Source organism: Pteropus medius, unplaced genomic scaffold (assembly GCF_902729225.1).
Source record: "Pteropus medius unplaced genomic scaffold, Ma_sr-lr_union100, whole genome shotgun sequence".
Classification (NCBI taxonomy): domain Eukaryota; kingdom Metazoa; phylum Chordata; class Mammalia; order Chiroptera; family Pteropodidae; genus Pteropus; species Pteropus medius.
Genome location: NW_024349800.1, coordinates 38,147,193 through 38,171,846, shown reverse-complemented (window position 1 = coordinate 38,171,846; position 24,654 = coordinate 38,147,193). Strand labels below are relative to the sequence as shown.

The 24,654-nt window shown below is 34.6% G+C and overlaps 1 protein-coding gene across 3 annotated transcripts in view; it reads left to right on the top strand.

Moving 5' to 3' along the window:
• The window catches only part of PLEKHH2 (pleckstrin homology, MyTH4 and FERM domain containing H2), an 82,192-nt gene that overhangs the window by 8,159 nt on the left and 49,379 nt on the right, over positions 1–24,654 (top strand). For all 3 annotated transcript variants that reach the window (XR_005658255.1, XM_039887285.1, XM_039887286.1), the window contains 7 exons: positions 4,691–4,753; positions 11,848–11,997; positions 13,155–13,238; positions 13,839–13,920; positions 18,783–18,968; positions 20,788–21,749; positions 24,517–24,592. Coding sequence is in view for 2 of the 3 variants with exons in the window: in XM_039887285.1 (XP_039743219.1) it covers positions 4,691–4,753; positions 11,848–11,997; positions 13,155–13,238; positions 13,839–13,920; positions 18,783–18,968; positions 20,788–21,749; positions 24,517–24,592 (1,603 nt within the window). In the remaining variant the exon portion in view is untranslated. The remainder of the gene's footprint in view (positions 1–4,690; positions 4,754–11,847; positions 11,998–13,154; positions 13,239–13,838; positions 13,921–18,782; positions 18,969–20,787; positions 21,750–24,516; positions 24,593–24,654) is intronic.

The window sequence follows — 24,654 nt, the reverse complement described above, 5'->3', positions numbered from 1 at the left end:
CTTTGCGAATTAATATTAAGAGGAATATTATTTCAAAGTTGCCGTTTTAGTTATGGTTTCCCTTTCTTCTTTTTTGGGGGAGTCTTTTATGTTTTATATCTGTTACTTAAGTCCTTTGTCAGGTCTAAGAGATGGAATTATTCAGATGTGTTTCATACAGTGGAAAATGGATAAGTATGCCAAGTTACTCATGGTTTCCCAGTAAATATATTCAACACCAAAATGGGAAAAACGTTTTCCCAATATTTTCTGTTATATTCCATTATGAAATATTTTTCTCTGGATTGGAAATTGTTTTTGGTACCCACCCATGTTTTAATAAAAATATCAAGTATTTATTGATTTATTATGTGCTAAGCACTTTATAGATGTGATTTGTTTAATTCCTGTAACAACTTGTGAAGTTAGAAATTTTATTGTCCCCATTTTACAGATTAGGAAACTGATGCTTATAGTGTGCCAAGCAACCTTCTAAGTGCTTTATATAAGTTAACTCTTTACTCCTTACAACAACCTTATGAGTTAGGTGCTAATATTATCCGTATTTACATAGGAGGAAACTTAGGCACATAAAAGTTATTTAGCTTGCCTAAATTCATGCCAAAAAGTGGTGGAGCCAAGATTTGAAACCAGGCATTTTGCTTTTTTTTAGAGACTGAATGCTTAGCCATCACTCCATATGGCCTGTCTCATCTAGTTTTATTACCACATTCCTTGCTTTCTCTGCTATTCTTACCACTCATCTATTCTGTCTTCTATTCAGCCACGCAACATATAAATCCATCTCTGCAGGGGGCAGGTATCTGTGTGTGTTAGGGTGTGTGTATGTAGTAATAGCTATTTACATAACATATTTTTAAAAGCAAACTCTACTGCATTGCTTCTACATGCCCACTTGAATATCGCATTCTAGAAGCCAGTCTGGTCACATCCATAACCTTTGGTTTTGTGTTAGGGCCGGTCTGCTCCAAGGCTTTTCCCTAATAGTTCCCCAGACCTTCCCCCTAAATGGATGCAGGCCCAAGGCTGAAGATTCTTGAGAGAATACTAATTTGATTCTTCACCTCTTTGCCAGGAATTCTAGCCAACTTTTCTTTCTTGCAACAGTTTTGGTTCTTAGTTCTGTTTTATTGGCACTGGCTATAGACAGCTAACCCTAGGTGCTAACTATGGTCCTAAGCCTTTAGTACAACTGCTAACTAGTTTAAACCCCAAGGTAATCTTGTGAGGTAACTATTATCCCCAGTCTAAAGATGTTGACATTAAGACTGATACTATTTGAGTGGTATGCCCAATATCACACAGCTAATAATTACAGAGCTGGCATTAAGCCTTAGATCTTTCACACTTTTTTGTGATGCAGCTAGTAGAGTGCCTGGCACATGAAAGAAACTCATTATTTTCCTGTGTCTTTCTACACAGACATACTGGTTAAGTGTACAAGAAGGTGACTTAAACAAATGTAATTAATTACTGATTAATGGGAGGCATCTTTCTGAATTATTCTAGGAAAGATATGTGAGATGATCTGAGTGTTTTTGTGATTAAAGGTGGATTTCAGTTATATATGCCTTGTTTTTTGGAGATGGAGTTGGAGAACATAGGATTTTTTTTTTTTTAAAAAGAACGATTCTGCACTTTTTTTTTCTCCATCACAATTTCCAAGTAACAGAATATTGAAGCTTGTGAAGAAAAAGACCTTATTGAAGTCTTGGGCAAATACTGCTGTAAGTGGGAGAGGTCTTTAGAGGAATTTAAGGAATGGTGTTGGAAATATCTCTAGTATGCCAAATATAAACTCTTTAGGGAAGCTGAGATTTAAGCAGTTTTTCTACTTTATAGTTTAACTAGTTTTCTGAGTCAGGGAGGGAAAAGGGTGAGTTTCACTTTAAGTTGAATCGAATGTTATTTCCTATGGGTTCGATTTTCAGGGAAAAAGAAAGGGAAAAATATAAAGAATGTTTCCTTTGGGGCATCAGCATGGCCCACATCGTCTAATGCTGCCTTTCCCTGATACAGAATTACTGTCTGGGATTTCCTGCCACTTGACCTTGTTTTTGTGAATATGATTTCCCTGAGGTGGTCTAGAATTCTCTCGTAGGAATGGAGTCCTTGGACAGCACAGTGTTTGCTTTCATGTCACAGTTCAGCATAACACCACGATTGCCCCAAATTTCCCTTCCCTCAGTCACTCTATGGCCTCACCTAGATTTCACAGTACCTAACAGAAATTACACACATACTAACGACAAGAGCTTGCAGGCTAATTTAAATGCCTTTTTTTTTTTTTTTTTCACAACTGATTAAAGATATTATTTATTATAACAAAGTAAACGGATGATAGAACCTTTCATGGGTTTTATGGGGAAAAATCAAGAAGAAGGGTACTTGGTGGAGAATTGCTGTCCACATCAGTGAGTGTGAAGGTCCTAAAATGTTCTTTCTAAAGTAGTCAGTCTTATTAGACAAGTAAGTTTGTTTGTTTACAATACTTGGAACACTAAGTATTAAGTGCGATGATGTTATGATCTATGATCAGTGGCAGATTTCCTTCTGCCACTTGCTATGTTCACTCTGGCTACAGAGGGCACTTCTGGAGTGGTAAATCAAAACGCTAGTTGGAATTTGCTACTTCTTTTTATTATGGTAAAAGTGGCGTATTCATAAAATACTTCTTTTTGTCCAAAGCAAAAAGATATGGGGTAGCAGATCATTTCAAATTTCTTTTAGTGTCTTAGTATGGATTGGTTGTGGAATTGACCCAAGCTTTACATGATACATTGTGAAAGTAAAAGCTTACATTAATATTTCCTGCATTGCTTTCTTTTAGTGTTTTGCAGTTATTTTCCAGCTTGAATGATAATAACAACAATTAGTCAAAGTATTGCCTTTTATAGTATTCTTATGTTTAAACTGATTTTAAAGTGTTCTAAACTTTATTGGATATACTTAGTGCATATTTACATTTATGCAATGTGAAATGTTCAGTATTTATGATCTATAATATGGAATGTGAAAATGTAGCAGTTTTCTTGTATCAAAGTTTATGCATCTTTTAAATATTTTTTTGGAAGGAGTTGACACCTTTATTCATTCACTTGTTCCTTCATTCATTTGTTCAACAAATATTTATCGAATTTCTGTTATGTGGTATTCATTACACCTGCCTCTACCATTGTTACATAACTAAATAATAAACTCAAAATCTAGGGAGAGACTACTTAGCTTATTTCCACCTTCTCAGTGGTAGAATTCTGTTAGAACCTCAAATTCTAAATTTAGCCTCTCTTGGTTATACCTCTGTCCCCGTTTCCTTCTGTGATAGATTCCTTGAGAACGTGCAACTTATAGTTGCTTTTATTATGAATGTTCATACGATTTTAAGTTACCAATAAAAGATTTCTAGGCTGAAAGAATAGCATCCAAGGCACAAAAATAAAGACATGCTTTCCAGATAAGAATTTTGTGGTTTTATGTATTTGAGACTGATTCTCATATGGTTCTGTATAACTATATATTGAGTGTAGAGTTTATAATCATCACAGCAGCTGTGGTTCAACTGAAAGAGCACCAGGAAATCAGAACATGACAACTCAAACCCCATGGCTTTGCAATAGCAGTAGACTTTTAATTCATAATATAGATATGTTTTCATAAAAGGAAACATACAAATATGTTTTAAATATAAATAAGTATTAAAGACAAGACACCAAATGGCACTGCATCATTTCTACTGCATTCTGTGGGTCAAGGCAAGTCAAAAAGCCCAGAGAAGGGCAATGGACCTCACCTCTTAATGGGAGAAGTGACGTGCATATAGAGAGGAAAGGAATTGATGGTGGCCATCATTGGTGGTTAGCTAATCCTAACCATTTACTTTAATTCACTCAGACTCTTGCAGTCCAGCTTATGTCCTTGCTTCTCCACACTGCAGCTGACCTCGCAAAAGTCACTAATGACCACGTATTAGCATACCTTTCTTCATATCATTTATATATCTTTCAATATGTCATTTACATCTTTTCATATATATTTTAAACTTTTTATTAAAAAACTTTTCAAACATACAAAAGTAAGCAGAATATTAAATTGGACCCCAATGCTTTAATGATTAACTCAGACCAATCCTATTTCCTCCATACCCCGTATCCATGTCATTTTTTAACTGTTACACAGACTAATTATTTTTAGCACTGAAGGGCTCTGCTTTGTCAATCTTCTGTCCAAGTCTCTTTCAGTATAGAGCAATCATGCTCATCTTTGAATTCTCCAAGGATGATACAGTAAATATAGCTTATGAGAATATACCACTTTCTGATACCATTATGGCTTTTGATCAACAAATCAGGTATAACGCTTGAAGTTTTACTATACTCTTAAATTTAATTTACTCTTTTTACTATGTGTTGACCAGTAATTTCTAACTTATAGTCCAATAAAGAAAATTCTATTGATGAATATTCATGTAGCATATATTACATTGTATTAAAAGTATCAAACCTTTGGTATTTTGTTTGATCAATTTTTAAATATGCACTGAAAGAGCCTTTAATGTGATAAATTATATGTAATTTCTATTCATTGAACTATTTTAAATATTCTTAAAGAATTTGATGACATGAGATTTCTAAGTCCTTTTCAAAAAGGATATATGATTTTTATATTTTTTCCATTTTTCCTCACTTTACAGATGCAACAGCTTGAGAGACAAGTTATTGATGCTGAACGTCAAGCAGAAAAAGCTTTTCAACAGGTAGGGCATAATTTTAGTTAAAAATTTCTTTTTTTGCTTTTACCGACATAAATGTTATTTTGCCCAAAACAGAAATCAAATATGACTTTTACAGTAATCCTAACCATAATGAAGTTTTATATATAAACAATGTTCATAGTAACTTTATTTGTAGTAATAAAGAGTTAGAAATAATATGAATGCCATATTATAGGAGAATAAATAAGTGAACTGTATCCACTTCATGAAGTATTAAACAATCATTAAAAATAATTATTTTTAATTATGAAAGATGTATACAACTAATATAGAACAATGGTTAGCATTATATTAGGGGGAAAATGCATAAAATTTTATGCTTAATATTTTAATAGGCATGAGGGAGAAAAGTTGAACCTTCAATAAGTCTCGTGACCCTTTCTGGGCCTTGCCAACAGCAGAACGAGTGGTTTGGATGAGGCCATCACCTTAAAGTTTGCCTAATGATTCTAAATCCATAGCTTCTCATTTTTTGAAAAGATATCTGTCAGATTCAGTCAAGAATTTCAAAATTATTATTCCTTCTAAGAAGTTTATACAAAATTTCTTATACTTTCTCTAAGTTTGTCATGTTTCTTTCCTTCAGTTTGATTACAGTGCTACCAAATTTTGTTTTCACCTAAAAGATTTAATTTTACACAGTAGATTGTTTTTGTGGCCTGAGAAATTTCTAAATAAACCCAATCAAACCTAATCCTTAATTTTCTTAGTTATACTTGAAAAGGAAATTTTAGAACTTTATTTTGCCAAATTGAAACCACTACAAAAGTAGAGAAAATAGTGTCATGAACCCCCATCAGCAACTTCAACAATTAGTCAACTCGTGGCTAGTCTATACCTCCATCCATTTTTCCCTTCCCATCCCCACACCGAGCTACTCTGAAACAAATCCCAGACATCATATCATTTCACCCATGAGTATTTCAGCAACTAATCTAAAAATAAAGACTTAAAAAATCATAACTACAGTACCATCATCCCATTAAAAAATTACTAGTAATTCTTTAAAACCTCAAATTGAGGTATTAGTAGAAGTGCTAGTAGTAATGGTCAGGATCTATGCTGTCCTTGGTTTTTATATTCTTTAGCTGATAGGACCAAATAGTTATATCACCACTCCTATCTATAAAAAGCCAATAATTAACAGTAAACTCATAAAAGGTCACTTATATTCTATGTTTCTGTCATTCTATTATTCTACATCAAATGTCTTTGTCTTTTTCTGTAGTGGGCCATTTCTGTATGTCCCTGTTTAGCCCATGCCTTGCAGCACACATTCGTCCCCTTGTCTGCCTCTCTCACTTTCATGTCTTCCTCCTTGTCTTTTTCTTTCTGACTTTGGTTTTTCCTGGTGATCTTTCTCTTTACCTCTATGCCCATGGCTGTCTCTATATGTCTCTCTATCCCTGTCTTTCTCTTCCCTTTCTGTCTTTCTTTTGACTGCTCTTTTTCTAGGAAAAAAAAGAAAGAAATTGAGAATGGCTTTGTTTTGCTTTTTCTTAAGTTAAAATACTTAATTCATATATGCGGCAAATTGATTTAGCTCTGAAAATTAAACTGAATTAAGTATACTTGATTTGTGATTTTCGGGGTTTTTTTTCCCCCCTCTGATTTACTGGATCTTAATAGGAAAAATAAAAAAAAGAATCCCCATTCTCAATTCAAGGGAAGAAAATCATAGCGGTTTGTCACTATCGGGGCTCAACCACTGATTTGATAAGTTAACAGAAAGAATTTCTTATTTGAAGTTATCCTTTGAGGATTTTAGGTATAAAGTTATTTTTTTCTACATGCTACATTTTTAAGCAATAAGACACCATGGTTGGTTCACAGAAATGTGAAGTACAGCATAGGGAATATCGTCAATAATATTGTAATAACCATGTATAGTGCCAGGCTGGTACTAGACTAATCAGGGGGATCACTTCATAAAGAATATAAAGGCCTAACCACTATGCTTGTATACCTGAAACTAATATAAAATAATATCGAATGTCAATTCTAATAAAAAAAAAAAGATACCATGATTGGTTATTTTAGACATACTGTCTTAAATCAATCCCCTCACCCCAAAAGAGTGAGATTTTCAAATCTCCCAGTTTCTACATAATTTAGCAAAAATCTTTTTGTCAAAATACATTAAATTTATTCAGTACCTAATTTTATGCTTCCAAAGGTTTTTTTTCTCTTAATGAATATAAAAGTTAACAGGAAATAGAACAGATGAATTCTCATGCACCAATTATATCACCTTTTTTAAATTTGGCCTTCAAAATATTAAATAAATATTATTATATTAGATTAACTGAAACCTTTGCTGTCTTTAAGAGTTTCCATGGGACTGTGGCCTATCTGCTGTTTATGTTGCTTAAATTCAGCTTGTCCTTTGTCATTAAGCCATATCCTAACACTTAAAACTGTACTTATATTCACCAGAAAGGAATGTTTCACTACCAAAAGCAGTCATCAGCTGAAAGCAACTGAACTTTATGCTTTTTAGCTTTGTACATTTTTCTCCTTGTTTATTAATGAGTGGCATCACCTGCATAACCATTAAATAAGTTCTCTATATTAAAAAATCACACATTTCTCAGAGAAATCTTGGGTGGCAATCTTTATACTTAATGCTGTAGTACATTTTTCTTGTTGTTGTTCACAAGAAAAAGCAGTATATATAAAACAACCTAGTACTACTTATGTGTATTATTGTTACAAAAGCAGCAAATAGCACATCTAGAAGATACTGATACACAGGATTCGTTCTCAAGTATCTGTCTACTACACTATTTTGTGCTAAACAAAGAGGGATAAATAATTTCCCCTGTATATGTTTGTGTTTTCGTTCTGTGCCTCTGGGTTCAATCATTTGCCTGTGTTTGATTCAGCTGGATTTAAAGTTCCTTCTGACCATTCTACTATGTGAGCTAATCTACCTTTCTGTAAAGTTGGTTCTCAGTACCCAAGTCATTTTTTGGTCTTAAATTATTACTACTCAGTCATCTGAATCTCCAGGACCTTGTAATGAGTTACTTCATTACATAGAAACCTACTTTTATCCAGTGCTGTTCCTTTTCACTTTCAGTGAGAATAGTTCTGGCCTGAGCGCATGAATTATGGAGCTCTATGATAAAATAGTTGTGTTTAAGATGTGTTTAGAATTATTCATCGATTTGCAATAAATTTTAAATAACTGCAAAATGGTTTAGAGTTCAAAGTACCCCTACAGTTTCTTTCTTCATTCTACTTTGGATAATTAGGTATCTTTGTCATGCACTGGAGTGTATATAGAGAAATAGAAACTTTCAGCTCCCACTCAAAAATACAGTTAGATCTTAATTATCTGTGTGTCGGGTGGGGGCAGGAACTGAGGTTAGAAATGGAAAGAAGGAAATATCAACATAGATAATTACAATGGGAACAATATTTGCAGCTCCCTCTTTCTTCACTATGGTCAGGAAAGTGGAAAATAACATCGGGAATTGTGTCAGGGTCCCCAAGACTACCCCTCAGGTTTAATGATTCACCACAGAACCCAGAAAAGCTGTTATACTCACGGTTATGGTTTATTACAGTGAAACAATACAGATTAACATCAGCAAAGGAAAAATGCACATAAGGTAGCATTCAGGGAGAAACCAGGTATGCACTTCCATTTGCCCTCTCACAGCAGTTACACAGGGATGCATCTGATTATACCACCAATGATGTGTGACAATAGGTTTGAAGTACTGTTAACCAGGGAAGTTTATCCAAGCCTTGATATCCAGAATTTTTACTGGGTAGGGGGTCAGTCTTGTAGGCATGGAATTCACACGTGACTGTCCTTAGCTATTCAGTTTCCACCCCTGCCAGAGGTCAAACTGAGACAGCATGGCTTAAGACCCCCAATCGAATGAACAAAAAAGGTACTCACTGTAAATCCGTACATAGAATTGTTAGCATAAAGTATCTGGTGTGGCCCAATATCTCAGGTATATAAAGACAGCCTTATCAGGCAGGTTTTTGTAAGGGCTCAGAGATTATTTCCCAGGAGCCAGTCTAGGACCAGTCTTTTCTTTGGAATATGCAGGGTGTAAGCACCTTGCCTGATGAGTTAACCCTTTACTGCACAATAGCTTAGGAACCTCAGAATCAACATACGCTTTGGGGAAATGGCTGAGGAATGGGCTGAGGTGGGTGGATGCAACTGAGGCTCTCCTGGAAGTAAAGGAGAAAGGTAGCCTAAAACTGTAAAGTATTCCTCATTGGAGGATATCCATGTATATAGGTAATTGCAAGAGTTTCTTCAACAACCAAGTTGAATTCATATATGTTTGTTATTGGCCAGTCTCTGAATAGTTAAAATTCTTAAGTGGTTCAGGTTAATGAGTTGAAAAAGAATTGGGTTATTTTTCATGGCCTTGTGGTAAAATATCTGCTGCTTGGTTTTTATGTAGGCCTCTTACCTTTATGTAGATCTCTTATTCAAACTAATTACCAAGGAAGGCTAGTGAATCCCGTGGAACTTGGTTCTTACAGGATCGATTGGCAAGTAGTTTGCCTCTAGCTACTTTGTGGTCTCTTTTCCTAAGAGACTTTGCCATTTTTGCCCATATTTTTCTTGCCTAGGAAAGTTGTCTATCTAAAAGTAATGGTAGATTTAAACAGTCGCATGTGGCAAAGATGCATCCAGGGAGCTCTGACCGGGCATTCATTCATAAAGTGAGAATACCTTTCAAATTGAATATGTTTTTCAGAGAAGAAGGGTACTCCCAAATCACAGTTTTCCAGGATTGTAGACCTTTCCTAAGTAATAATAGGATAGATTTCTGTGACATCCCAATGTCTATAAGGTGGCTTGCTCTGACTTAATAAAAGGAGATTGTAGGTATCGGTCTGGTAATATTTATTTCTATTTTTGTTCAGTTACTTTTGGTTTTCTTGAGGTTTATATGAGTGGAAAAAAATTTTTCCTTCTAGGTTCTTTGGCTGGTCTAATCATTAATTGACATAAGACAGCTTAACAGGAGAGAAACAAATTTAATTTTGTACATATGGAAGCCCCATAAAAATATGAAACTCAAAAAAGTGACCAAAGCAGGCAGCTTTTACAATACAGTGTGAAAACAATACAGAGTGAAAAATTGACAAGACAAAAAGGTTTAGACTTCACTAAAGTATTAAAGAAATAACAAAATTTGTTGATACACACTTCTCAACCCTAAATTCCCTATTTCTGGTGATAAGGATGCCTTCTATCCTCCTGATACAGGGAGGGTACCTTTCACATGGAGAGTTTATTTCCTGCTTTTAGGGGGACAAAGGAGTGTCAGAATGTCCTTCTTGCACTGGCTGTTTCTCAAGTAACTTTAACTCAAATAATCAGTATACCAAAGTGGCATATTTTAGGGTGATATATTTTGCTCTTCATCAGGTTTATCATGTATTACTCTAGCCTTAGAGGAGGACTGCCATTTTGGACTTGGTCTCTGCTCTTCTCTCTCTGCTTCCAAAGCTACAGAATGCCCTGTGTGGAACTGGCTGTACCATCTTAAAATTGACCCTTGACATTTATTCACTGTCCAGCTCTCTGTCCTGTTCCAGCTGTTTTTCACGACAGCATCTCTAATGTAGACCTTTGTTCTTGACCTCTTGGTCTGTAGTTCCTGCAGAAAGCCTACTATATTATGTTTAAAAATCTAAATCTTAAAATAACTTAAAATTATCATTTTTATAGTAGAATCCATTTCTCTTATTTTTTAAAAATCTACTTTTATCTTCATAGTTTCCAGCCATGTGGGTGGTATTTAAATAGGACACTTTTGGCATCTGAATTTACATTTATACAGTGAACCAACAGAAGAAACCCTGTATTCATGGTTAAAAGAACAAAACCAAACTAACCTTAATGTCATCCTGGAAGCCCTTATTAGTTAAGTATTTTTAAACATTAAGCAAGAACTCATTGTGATTTTTTCAATGGTGTTTTTAATAGTTTAAGATTTTTCATCTGAACTATAATCTTTAATTTCTCAAATGCTTTACATATTGTTCTTTTTTGCTACATTGAAACATTGTTAAAATTACATTTTTACCTATTTGTAGTATGTGGAATAAAAGCTTTAATATTATATACAGTGCCCAGTACTTTATTTTCTTTCTTACTATTGTTAGGACTCATACATCCCTTCTAAGACTTCATATGCCCAAATATGTTTTACAGAAAATCCAAGCAGAGCCAATATATCTTAAATATTAAACTTGAGGCAATACTCAACCCTCAGGCACACTCTTTTAACTTGCTTTTTTTTCCCCATTACTCTTATCATCTTATGTAATGTACTGTATGATTTTTACATCTTTATTATACTTGTGATCTCTCTTATCCAATAGAATTTAATTTCAATGCAGGCAGCGATTGTGGGTCTGTTCTGTTTACTGGTCTTCCCAGGCCCTGAGACAGTCCTGGTATTTGGCAGGTATTCATTAAATATCTGTTAAATTAGTGAATCAATAAACCCTCACTGAATGCATTCTCTTATCTATATCTTGACACTCATACTTTTCATTATTTTTCATGATTCCATCATTGGGGCTTACAATCCTTATGTTTTCCTTTTGCTTTCCATGGTATAAATGTTTGTTTTTCTCCTAAATTAACTTCTTCCCCAAAAATGTGTTGTTATACTAGGTTTTCCAGTTTGAGTCTTATCTCACCATTTGCCTTTTTTACTTTATATTACCACTTTGTTTAAAACATGAAAAACGTAGAACCTGATTAAATGCTGGAAACTTTCTGACTCTATACTCGTATAAAATACTTTGCATATTATTATTGCTTTGCTAAACATGTGCATTACTTTATATGATAGTAATCTTCTGCCATTTTTTTTTAATGTACCCTTTTGGTAACACTGCTTGGCAAAATAGTGGTCAGACTTTTTAATTGTTAAATACATTAAAATGTGTGGTTCAATATTTTCCTTTTATGATGGTACCTTTTAGGAAACTATTTAATGTTAAAGTAAGATTATAAATTTAATACTATGATAAATTAAGTACAGGCATGATTTTAATATTTTATCCTCTGAATTTAGGTACAAGTTATGGAAGAGAAATTAAAGGCAGCTAATATTCAAACCAGTGAATCAGAGACGAGGTTGTATAAAAAGTGTCAAGATCTGGAAACTCTAATACAGGAAAAAGATGACATCATCCAAAACTTGGAACTGCAACTTGAAGAGCAGGTTAGGAAGAATTTGATCATTGAACAGTTCTAAATATGAGCATTCATTTGTGCATAATCACAAAGATTAATTACGAAGAGCCCAAACTTCTAAATTTTGATCAGAAATCTTACTTATTTGGTTAGCCCATTGGATCACATCACATTGTGGTGAAAGGTACAAGTAAAATGGCTTTCACCTTTAAGTCTGGGGTGATTCCAAGGCTTTAACTCTTTTCTCATGTGGCAATGCTCCTTAACACTCAGACTTTAGATTTTGAGTGTAGTTTTTAAGTTGAAAACTTTTGTTTATCCACAGACATTTCTGTGTGTAAAATGTTTGAAGTAAATCTTTGCTTTAGGTTGCTAGGATATTGGAAATGTTGTTAGAATATCATGTTTTAAACATATGTTTGATGCTAATCCATCTGCTTAGAAATACACTGTTTTTAAACCAGTTTATTGAGATCAAGTGTTGTATTTATTTTAAATTTTTATTAGAAAAAAATTGCATTAAGGTTATTTACTTAAATTGTATTTAGCATCATTTAAATACGACCACTATAGAATTGTTAAATTGTTGTTTATTTTTAGCATTCTTTAAATTTCTGTGAGGGTCATTATTTTATTAGGTCAGTGGTTTTCAGCTTTTCATCATTCCTAGTCCCCACCCGCTGTGATTTATATGACAGGTCACATTTTCAGTAGTTTCGTGACCATGACCAGGTTTTAAGGTTGGTAAATGTAAGTTAGTTTTTCTATCTTCATTTTTTCTGGATCTTTAAGAACTAGTGTTTGAGGAGAAAACAAACCATGACCCAGAGGAGATTCTGATTCTCTTCTCCTGAATCTGCTTAAGCAATAGCCTACTGTTATAAACCATAGACCATTTCCAGAAATGGTTTGTTTTTTTTGATAAGTTCAGTGGATTGATTTCAGCATATGATCTTTCAGAGTTAGAGAACAGTAGTTGTTAAAACTAGTAATATTTGCATATGCCTTTATGGTTTATTGTATCTCCTGGACAGTTGTTCTCATTTTTTATTCATTTGGTAGTTTGAAGGTAGAGGTATTCACTTGGAAACAGATTTTAAGTATATGCCTTTTTTATTCATGATGTAACATTTTCAGACCAGTGAGCTTATGTTTGAACTAAATAAACTGCTAATGTTATTTCAGAAACAAATAAGGATACAAGAAGCTAAAATAATAGAAGAGAAAGCAGCTAAAATCAAAGAATGGGTAACAATTAAGTTAAATGAGGTATTTATTGCTATATTTTCCCTTTTCTGTGTATCTTTTACTTCTTTTAAATAGATAAGTCATTAGAATATATGATCATTTGAGTGAAACAAAATTCTGATCAGTTGGTGGTGCTGCTGTCTTTTGATAAATATGAGACAGGTAGCTTTCATTTTAATGTTTAATATATTACTAAAGTGAAAAATATTGATAGATTCATGATAGTGTAAGTAGTCTCATTCTAGTTAGTTGATTTTAGTTCTAATTTATAATTATAGAACGTATGTGTATATAATAAAATTAATGTGTTCAGTATCTGAGAAGTACACATTATTTAGTTTTTGTGGCAGATTAAATGCTGAAATAATTTGGTTAAAATAATTTTATGTGAAAAGGCATAAGGGCGAAAACATTTAAAACTCTTAGTTCTGGAAAAAGATATATTGAAGCCACAATTATCTAGGTTGATAACCTATGCTGTAATAAATTCATCTGATATTTTTTTATCTTTTCTTTTGTATTTTGCTTATGTGTAATTAGGTATTAAAGTTTTCTAAATATAATTTACTAGTGCATTTTAAAAATGTTATTCCTGTATTAAAAAACCATATGTCCTTTTAGTTGGAATTGGAGAATCAAAATCTTCGTTTGATCAACCAAAACCAAACTGAAGAGATAAGAACAATACAGTTAAAACTACAAGGTATGAGCCCTTTGACTAAGATAGCTTAATTGAATTTAATGGCTATGAATTCATTTGAAATATGACTAGCACAACTAAGAACCTGAATTTTATATTTTATTTAATTTGAATTGATTTAAATGTAAATAACTGCATGTCCATATTAGACAGCACAGGTAGACAGTAGTGAATAACACAAAGGGGGTAATACTAATTTCAATGTTTAATTTCAGGTATGTTTCCTTGAAGAAAATTAGTCATGCTATTTTCTATTTTCACTTTGTGTTATGGTGATCAACAGTGATTAAAACTCTTACAGCCTGCATATTTAGAGCAAAATTTTGTAATATGAATAAACTCTTTGCATTTTCTAGTGCTTATGATTACTTTCTTTCTCTCTTTTTAAGTTCAAAGCCTGAGAATGGACAGCAGAGTTAGAGATAGAAATTTACTTAAATGCTATTCTGGTGATAGCCAGTCAAGTGTGCATGGAGCTGAAGAGGAGGTGAATCAGTGGGATTATTAGACCCATGGCCTATGATTGGTTTTCAAACCTATTTAGCAATAGAACCTTGTAAAAAAATTTTCTATAGAATCTCAAAATAAAACAGGTAAAAAGAGTTTGGGGCAATGGGTCCAGAGTTTACAGACTTGGCCTCACCCATGCCTCTTCTTATACCCTCTGGGACATCTCCACAAGGCCATGGAGTTTCACAGAATGCATTGGAACAATACTGGCATGGTAAAAAGAACATGGGCTTTGAAGTCAACTTTAATGCTCTACAGTTTAATAACTTTAATGCTCTACAGTTTAATACAGTGTTGTATCTCCAGGGTTTTTGTTTTGTTTTGTTTCGTTTTACATCAGTAAAATGGTGATTGTAATAGTGCCTTCCTGGTTTCATGGGGGGTTGATTATAGCAGCGGTCCCCAACCTTTTTGGCACCAGGGACAGGTGCTCCTAGGAGAATCTAATGCTTGATTATCTGAGGTGGAGCTGAGGCAGTGATGCTAGCCCTGGGGAACAGCTGCAAATACAGATGAAGCTTCACTCGCTCACCCACTGCTCACCTCCTAATAGGCTACAGACTGGTACTGGTATGTGGCCCAGATGTTGGAGACCCCTGGATTATAAGACATGAAAGCATTTTGTCTACTGCCTGATAATAATTATTGCTATCTTTTGTAAAAGAAAAAAACTTTTCTATTTTTTTCTTTTCTCAATACTTCTGGTATTAGACGTGGGGGAGTTTTTCCCACACCAAGCAATTTTTCAATTCTCAGAGGATACCAACTGGCTCTCCTATAAATTAAACTCAATTCTGACATTATCTACTTGGCATTAGCATCAGAGCCCGCAGGTTAAGAGCTCAGTCACACAAAACTATCCCCTCCTTCCACTTCAGACACTATCCCAAGTACAGATTGTGACTCCTGCTTTTGCCTAACTGGCTATAAATTGGAGGCTCCCACGGTCCTGTCTTCAGATTTCATAATTTGCTAGAGCAGCTCACAGAACACAGGCAAACAGTTTACTTGCCAGATGACCAACCAGTTTATTACAAAAGATGTAACTGAGAAACAGCCAAATGGAGGAGATGCAGAAGGCAAGGTACAGGAGAAGGGTCCCAGAGCTTCCATGCCCGCTCTCCCTGTGTTGCTCTCCAGGCACCTCCACGTGTTCACCAACTGGGAAGCCCCTAAAGCTGTCCTTTTGGGTTTTTACGGCGGCTTCACATTGGTTGATTAAGTTATTGGCCATTGGTGATTAATTCAACACTAGTCTTTTCCTTTTTCCTGAGGTCAGAGATAGGGGCTGAAGGGTCAGGCTGAAATTTCCAGCCCTCTAATCACTTGATTGGTTCCCCTGGCATTCGGCCCTCATCCTGAGGCTATCTAGGGCCTTTCCAAAAATCTCATTAACATAAACTCAGATTTAGTTGAAAAGGTTTGTTATGAAACCAAGATACCTTTATGGTTCTTACTTAGGAAATTCCACAGGGTTTAGAATTGTATGCCAGGAACCATGGATGAAGACCAAAACATATATTTCTTATATCATACATATCCTCCACTTATATGATGAAAAACAGGTGTTCCATAGTTTATCAGGAATTCCATATTTAGAATTAAAGTTTTAGGTCTCTGTAACATTTACCCTCATTGGAATAGACTGGATGTATTAAACCTACTCTCAAAAGGCTATTTTTTTTAATATTAGGTTTCAATTCTACTCTTCATCGGCAGTCTCTTAGGTCTTATAGACTAAGGTTTATTGATTGTTGGAAACTAGGCTTGGACTGGAGAAGAATAGATATGATAAATGTAAATATGATATAGTATACTTGATTCTTGAACAACTGCAGGGGTTAGGGGTGCCAACTCCTGCACAATCGAAAATCCATATATAACTTTTAACTCCCCTAAAACTTAAGTTGGCCCTCAGTATCTGTGGGGGATTAGTTCTAGGACTCTGTGCAGATACCAGATCCTCAAGTTCCCTATGAAATGGTGTCGATCAGTGCATACCATCAGCCCTCAGCATCCTGTACTGAGGATGGAAAACAGTTTTTTGTACTGTTTTTCCACAAATGGAAAACAGTACAGGTATTTATTGAAAAAAATTCACCTGTAAGTGGACCTGTGCAGTTCAAGCCCATGTTGTTCACAGGTCACTCGTATTTTAAAAGTATATATGCATGTGTATGATTATTAAATAATTGTGAATTAGTTCTGTGAGAGATAATAAACGTGAAATAATAAGAGATACACCTGAAGGTATACACTATGTAAAGATATTTTTCATGGCACACAATAGAATATTAATTGCTACTTAATCCTTTGGTACTCTTCCAGAGATAAGAATTTAATTTTTTTTGAAAACTTTTCTTACTATCACTGGGATCTTTGTGCTTTTGATCTTAGAAGCAGCAATGTTACAAGTCCTAGAAGTTGAATTAAACCCGCAATTAGGTACTTGCCTGAACACTCCACTAGCTCTTATCATCTGCCTAGAAGCTGCCTGCTCCCCCTATTCTCCTCTAAAGAAGCGATGAAGGTCCTCTGTATTGTGGTCACCAAGCTCCTCCAGATGCTTCCTTGTGAGAAGCATACTATAAACTAAAAAAGCAAAAGTTATTACAGTGAGAATGTGATATTTGCCCCAATGATGATCTAAATTTTTTTGGTTGTCTTGGCAACCAGGACCTTGGTCCCTTTTTCCTCACCATTCATAGCATTACCGCACAATCAAATTTTACCAGTACTTGACTGGTATTTACCAATACTTGACTTTGCAAGAAGCTATAACTCTCTAGTTTGTTATAATCTTTTTTTTTTATTTGTTTGAGTTTGTTTTTGTTTGAGAATTAACTATGTTTAAAGGGATTAGATATTTTTCACTCTACAGTTAATATTTCGAGCATTCAAAATATATAAACAGATTTTAAACATTGGCATATGAGGCTAGACAGTGAGGATTCCATGTTACTGTACATAAATAAGTATGAACTTTATTTATGTAAGCTCCTTGACACAGGTCTTGGCAATGATTTTTTTTTAATCTGACACTAAAAGCAAAAGCAACAAAAGCAAAAATAAGCAAGTAGGACTATATCAAACTAAAAAGCTTCTGTACCACAAAGGAAACTGTCAACAAAATGAAAAGGCAACCCACTGAATGAGAGAAAATATTTGCAAATAATTTATCTGTTAAAGGACTAATATCCAAAGTTTATAAAGAACTCATACATCTCAATATCAAAAAAAGAAAAAAAAACATGAGCAGAGGATCTGAATAGACATTTTTCCAAAGAAGACATACAGAAGGTTGACAGATATATGAAAAGATGCTTAACATCACTAATCATCAGAAAAATGCAAATCAAAACTACAATGAGATATCACCTCACGTCTGTCAGAATGGCTATTATCAAAAAGACAAGAAGTAACAAATGTCAGCGAGGAAGTGGAGAAAAGGGAACCCTTGTACACGGTTGGCTGTAGTGTAAATTGGTTCAGCCACTATGGAGAACAGGATGGAGTTTCCTCAAAAAATTAAAAAAAAAACTACCATATGATCCACCAATTCTACTTCTGGGTACTTATCCAAAGAAAATGAAAACACTAATTCAAAAAGATATATGCACCCCATGTTCATTGCAGCATTATTTTCAATAGTCAAGATGTGGAAACAATTTAAGTGTCCATTGATGGGTAAATGGATAAAGAAGCTATGGTATATACATAGAATGAAAAAAAAGAATGAAATCTTAGCATTTACAACAACATAGATGGACCTTGGAGGCATTATGCTAAGTGAAATAAATCAGACAGAGAAAGACAATACTGATGATCTCATTTATATGTGGAATCTAAAAGCAAATAAATAAATTTAAAAACCAAGTTTGTTGATGCAGAGAACAGATTGGTGGTTACCAGAAGTGGGAGATGGGTGGATTATTATTATTATTTTTTTAATTATTTATGCCTATAGCATCTGGTTTTCCTAGGTGGTCTCCCATCCAAGTACTAACCAGGCCTGACCCCACTTAGCTTCCAAGATCAGACATTGGGCTTATTCAGGGTGGCATGGCCGCAGACCATGGACTGTGGCTCCACTGGGGTGTGAACCCAGGCCCTTCTGCGTGTAAAGCAGACGTACTAACCGCTACACTGTGGAACCATGTCCTTCTTTTTTCTTTCTTTCTTTTTTTTTTTTTTAGTTTAAATTGAATAAAAAAAGAAAAAACTATGACTGTTAGGATTTTCAGGCTTTCTTTCTGGAATAAGGAGTGATTTGTCCAAGTTTTCATATGTTTTGATTCTATTTTAACACACTATTATGAAAAATACAAATTTGGTTTTGATTAATGATCTTGCAGAAGTTCAAGGGAAGAAGTCATCCAGTGTTTCCACACCAAAGCTTTCAGAAGGCCAGCGCCTAAGCAGTTTGACCTTTGGGTGCTTTTTATCTCGAGCAAGAAGTCCTCCTCAAGTAGTAAAATCTGAGGAAATAAGCAAGATATCATCTAAAGAACCCGAGTTCACTGAAGAAAAAGACAGAGAAGGTATTTATGGCCTGGAAGAATTTGCTTTGACATTTTTTAAAGGGTGAAATCATATGCTAAGGTTAATCCTTATATAGCTTAATATTCCTTTTTATAATTTTTATTTTTCCATCACTCAAAAGGGAAAATATACAAAATCTATCTGGATGATTCATCCTAGTTTCCTTATTTTTTTTCTTGACAACTTGATGTCTTATGAGAATATTTCTAAAGAGCAATACAGCATTTCACTTTGTGTATCTAGTTATCTTGTGTCTTTTTTGAGTTTCTTTGCCAGTGATGCCTAGGGAAACTGATTTCCCCCTCTTGATACTTTTTCCTGAAGTACGTAGCAGTGATATTTAAAATTAAAAAGTTCACAGTTGTACCTACAAGGTACTTGCTTTAACTTAGAGTTGTGGATTAGAATTATGAACTTTCTATTCATTATTTACTTAAAATATAAAAAAAATACCTAATATTAAAAAATACCTAATATTAAATATGATGTTGCAAACATTAAAAAAAAAAGAACACCCAAGGAAAATTTCATAACTGCTTTGATTTTCCTTTTATTGTTTCAAAGAGGAAAATGTCTGTCTAGATGTATAAACCCTGGACCTGTGTGCAGATTTCTATCCTTCTTTTAGTCTTAAAGCCCTCTAAATTTTGTTTTTCTGTGCAGCTGTTGGCTTTGCCACCTTGTGTGACTTCTCAAATATTTTATTGAGGTTTGAATTTGCATCTTCTTTATTTTCTTTATTTTCAGTTTCTGCTTCCTTCCTCCAAAGGAGAAAAATTATAGCCCTAAAAGTCTATGCTTGATTATGAAATTCTGAAAAACTACATAATGTTTTTCCAATCAGAAGGCTCCTTTGCTACTTGCTTTTATGCTGTCACTTGCAATTTATTTATTTATTTTTTTTTTTTGGAGAGGGAGTCATTTTAATTCCTTTCCTACTTTCTAATAGTCAGTTGAGTATATAGCTCAGTATAACTGAGGCTGCCTATACTGAGGCTCTTGCTCATTTGCAAATTTAACAAATTGCCTAATACCAAATTGTAGACTTTATTTGTTTAGCCTCTATTTTCTTAGTTATGAGGGTCAGATATGTTTTTATGTTTTCAAAATTTCTTTTGTAGTCTTCAATCTAAATTTTTTGTTCACTGTTTCTGAAGCCAATAGTTTATTCTGTTACGTTATAAACAAAAATAAGCCATATCTAACGACATTTTTTATTTGTATTATATAAACACTTTTTGTACTTATGATTAAACCAAAAGTAGAGCAAAGAAAGCTTTTCTGTATTTTCTTAATGGCTTTTCGTATTTCAAGTATCGAAGTTTGGGAACAAAGTTTGTTTTTTAAACTATAGCTTTATATTTATTATGTTTAAATTTACTTATGATAATTTTGAAATTTGGTTGAAAGAGGGTTGTCATTTTCTTTGCTTCCAAACTAGAATTAATGGTTCATTTTTTTAGTAGTTACTTTCTTTGATAGTCGGTATTGCCCTATTTTATATTTTGCTTCTTTTATTATTCCTCCTTAGACTGTTCTCAGTTTTTTTCCCCAACATGTTTATTTGTAAAAAGCGGTTTAATTTTTATATTATTCTATTGAAGCGTTAGGGCTTCATGTTGAATATAAAGCTTATAGTTTCCAAACCTGGGTTTAAAAAAGACACACAACTAAAAAAGGATAATGTAAATTAGCTTTATCCTTATGAAAATTCCAGTTTCACAATGTAGTTACATAAAATTAAGTTACATAAAATTAAGTGTACAGAGAGATTATATTATTAAAAGCAACATGCCAATATGATGTATGCTTTTCTAGAAATGGAAATTCCAGAAAAGTCTGTCGATAACCAAATTCAAGAAAACAACCGAGGTCAGAGAACATTGCGCCAAACCCCTTGTGTCTCAGAACAGAATCGGAAAACAAGAACAAGCTTTGTAACAGACGGTGGTATATCCCAGAATTCTGAGGCTCCTGTGAGTGACTGGAGTTCCGATGAGGAAGATGGGAGCAAAGGAAGATCCAAGTCCAGGTACACGTCCACCCTTTCCAGTCACACCTCAGAGGAAGGGGTCCATTGTAGCAGAATGGGAAGTGAGATGTATTTGACGGCATCGGATGACAGCAGCTCTATATTTGAAGAAGAGACTTTTGGCATAAAGAGACCAGAACATAAGAAGTTGTATTCTTGGCAACAGGAAGCACAATGGAAAGCTCAGAATAGTCCTCTCGGAAAGGGAAACTCTGAATCAAGTAAAAAGGAGCACGATAGTTCCTCAGACGAACTGAATAAAAAATTTCAGTCTCAGAGACTGGATTATTCATCTTCATCTAGTGAAGCCAATACCCCAAGCCCTATTTTGACCCCAGCTTTAACTCCAAAGTATCCTAACCTACTCCCTGGAAAAGGAACACAATTAGTGCCTTCATCAAATTTGCCACCCCTGAAGCTAAGGATTCCTAATGTTTTCAGTATAAGTGTGGCACTGGCTAAAAGGCACTTAAGCCAGCCACAGTTAAGCTCTGATAGGATGTTCGGTACAAACAGAAATGCTATAAGCATGATACGACCACTGAGACCTCAGGAAACAGATCTTGATCTAGTTGATGGCGATAGTACAGAAATTTTAGAGAATATGGACACCAGTTGTGATGATGGATTGTTTTCCTATGATTCTCTGGAATCCCCGTTTCCAGATGACCAGGAAACCTGTGACTCAGCAAAGAAGGCAGCCTGCAGCAAACCTCCAACTCCTCCCCTGCACCGTTTTCCCTCCTGGGTAAATTATATTGCTGTGTATAATACATGCACACTAGTTTTTCTTAACACTTATGGTTAGGGTTTTTTTTTTTTTTTTTTTACTTCTTTTCCTGTTTCTTTTCAAATCCAGCTTTGTTCTGATAATTCCCAGTTTTCAGAATACAATTTCCCCTTCTCTTTCCCACTGAGTTCTGAATGAATTGAGAAATAAGACAAGGATAAGACAGGGAGGAGATCAAAATATTACCATGATTTTAGAGAATTGGCGGGCAAATGAGCTTTTCATTACTGGACCTTGGAATTAGCTAGATTTAGTCACCAGGTAGCACAGGCTTCCAGTGAGGCCCTAACCCTCTAAAACTTACAACCTAGAGCAAGAACAAATGATTGTTTCCTGCATGCAGGTACTTCTCAAGAGAAGGGAGAGGGGAAGGTGCTGGGCTCTGCATGTCCAATGTCTCCTTCTAAGTTCACTGATCACATCAAGGCACTCCTCTCCCTTGGGGAGGAGAGAGTGAATGTTGGGGAGAGATCAGGAGTGTTCAATTACTGGAGCTCCCCCTACATGGAAAGAAACATTAGGGTTGGGGAAGAAAACTTCCTCTTAACCGTGTAATACTTCTGGCTGAATTCTTGACCAGGACACATTGGTTTTTGAACTCAATCATTTACTTGATTAGTTTTAAGAGAAATTTAATTTTATTCTTCATGAGCTTACAAATCCATCGCTTTTACCAAAAGCATCTTCCTGTGTATCCAGTATTACTGGAAATTTCTTCCATTGAAACATTGACCATTAATACAAGAATTAACCCATCAGTTGTGTGATTCTTTTTAGGTATTGCTAGATTTAAAAAAAAAAAAAAAATCTTGCTATATTTGAAACATAATGAGATTATCTCTTCTGTAGATTTAAGTTTTCCTTCACATACTGACATGATTTAACCTTTGGCCTCCAGAGAAACATCTGGGTTGCAGGATTTTTTGGTTTTCAGAGTCATGTTCTATTGTGATTTTTTAGTTAGACAACAATACAGTTTTAAGCAAATTAAGGCAACCATGTTTTCCCAGTATAAATTCAGATTTTGAGATATATCTGCTCTTATTTATTTTGAGAAGAACATTTCATTGCAGTGTCCACATGAAGCCGTCCACAGTTTATTGCTAAATTCTGGGTATTATTGAAAAAGTGCATGTTATTGGCCTATGAACCTCTGGAATTCCAATTATTTTACCCGTTAGGAAGTGAAGAGTTGAAATTTTGCTGCTTTTATTATGTTGAGATGTTTCAGAGATTTAGGTTAATCTTTCAAGTTTGTTTTAGTTGGCAAACAATTTTACTACTTTTTTTTTTTTTTTTTTTTTTGCCTTCTCATCTTCTGAAGCTATTCGTTACGAAAAGTGATATTGCTTTTCAAAAGCCTTTTAGCAGAGTGGCCAAATATGAAATTTCTTTCTGTTTATTATGAATTTTCGGGTTTCAAGGAAAAGAGAGTTGTTCGAGTTACCACAATTTATGAGTTTATTTTATGGATTTTCAAGAGTTTAAGATAGTCTATCCTTATTGAACTTGAATGTTATTCAGAATGCAGTAGTCGCTCTAGTGGGACAACATGTGATGATTCAGCAGCACCTTATATAGTCAACTCTTTAGAAACACGTGACACTCATGCGCCTGGTCCAGTGGCTCAGCTTGTCGTCTCCTGTCTGCAGCGACTCTGCTTCTCTCACTGCGACTAACTACTCCTCCACTCACTCGTGGCTTCACATCTAATGGCCTCACATCTCCTGCTTACTGCCTTATTTTTTTATGATTTTCTGTTCTGCCCACTCTGCTGTTTGTCTCTTGTGTATATCTCACAATCACACATCTCAAAGAAACTGCATCTGAGTCATTCAGTCAGCCACTCTAAAATGTCTCGGATAGTTAGAGATCTCATGCTCGTTACCTCACAGGCGTCTAGCTAGCACAGTCCTGAACAAGATTGCCTTAGTTGCCATCTGTGCCCCGGTCCAGACAGCTGTGTCCAGATTAGACGTGTTACAAAGTTCAGGACATGGTCATCTGTGCATTAGAACAACCTCGAGCCCCTTTTCTCACAGGGGGAAGGGCTAATAGCCTTTTTAGTACCCATTTCAGAGATGTCTTTTAGAGAAAAAGCAAAATAATAGCCTGCTTTGGAAGGAGATAATATTATAAATTCTGTTGCAATTCTCAAATTCATTTGTTATTTGACCTCAGGTATTTCTTCTACTTTATTGAAATATGGAAATGATAGCACTTAATGCTACTGTATCTGTGATTTCTGACTTCGTTTTTTTTTTCTTCAAAGATACTTTAGAATGGTAGAATATTATAGATAATATTGATGTGTAGTTTTTTATTATGAGTGGTTTCTGGCTTCATGTTACAGCCATTCAAGTTTTTCACTTTTTTTCTTTAACCATATTCTAGAATTACCATTCTACTACTATTAAAGGTGGAGTTTATGGATAGCCAGTGATTGTGAATAAGCTTCCTCTTACTTTTTTCCTGTCTTTTCAAAAAAAAATTAAAACACCAAACAAAAATTTTGGAACAAAGATAAATAATGGAATGACGAATGGATGGAAAGAACTCGTGCAGTGCTGTTCACAGTGGCATATTTTGGTTGGCAGTGATGACAGTTTCATAATAATGCTGTACTCCACTGAATATTAAATGAAGAACAAATGAAAAACATGTGCGTTAAAAGAAATCATTTCTTTGCTTTAAATATCCAGTTTAAATCTCTCTTTTACATTAGGAAAGCAGAATTTATGCTGTAGCCAAATCAGGCATTCGAATGTCTGAAGCCTTCAGTATGGAGAATGTTAATAAAAGTAAGTGATTTTGCATGCTACGATATGAATGAACCTTGAGGACATTATGCTAAGTGAAATAA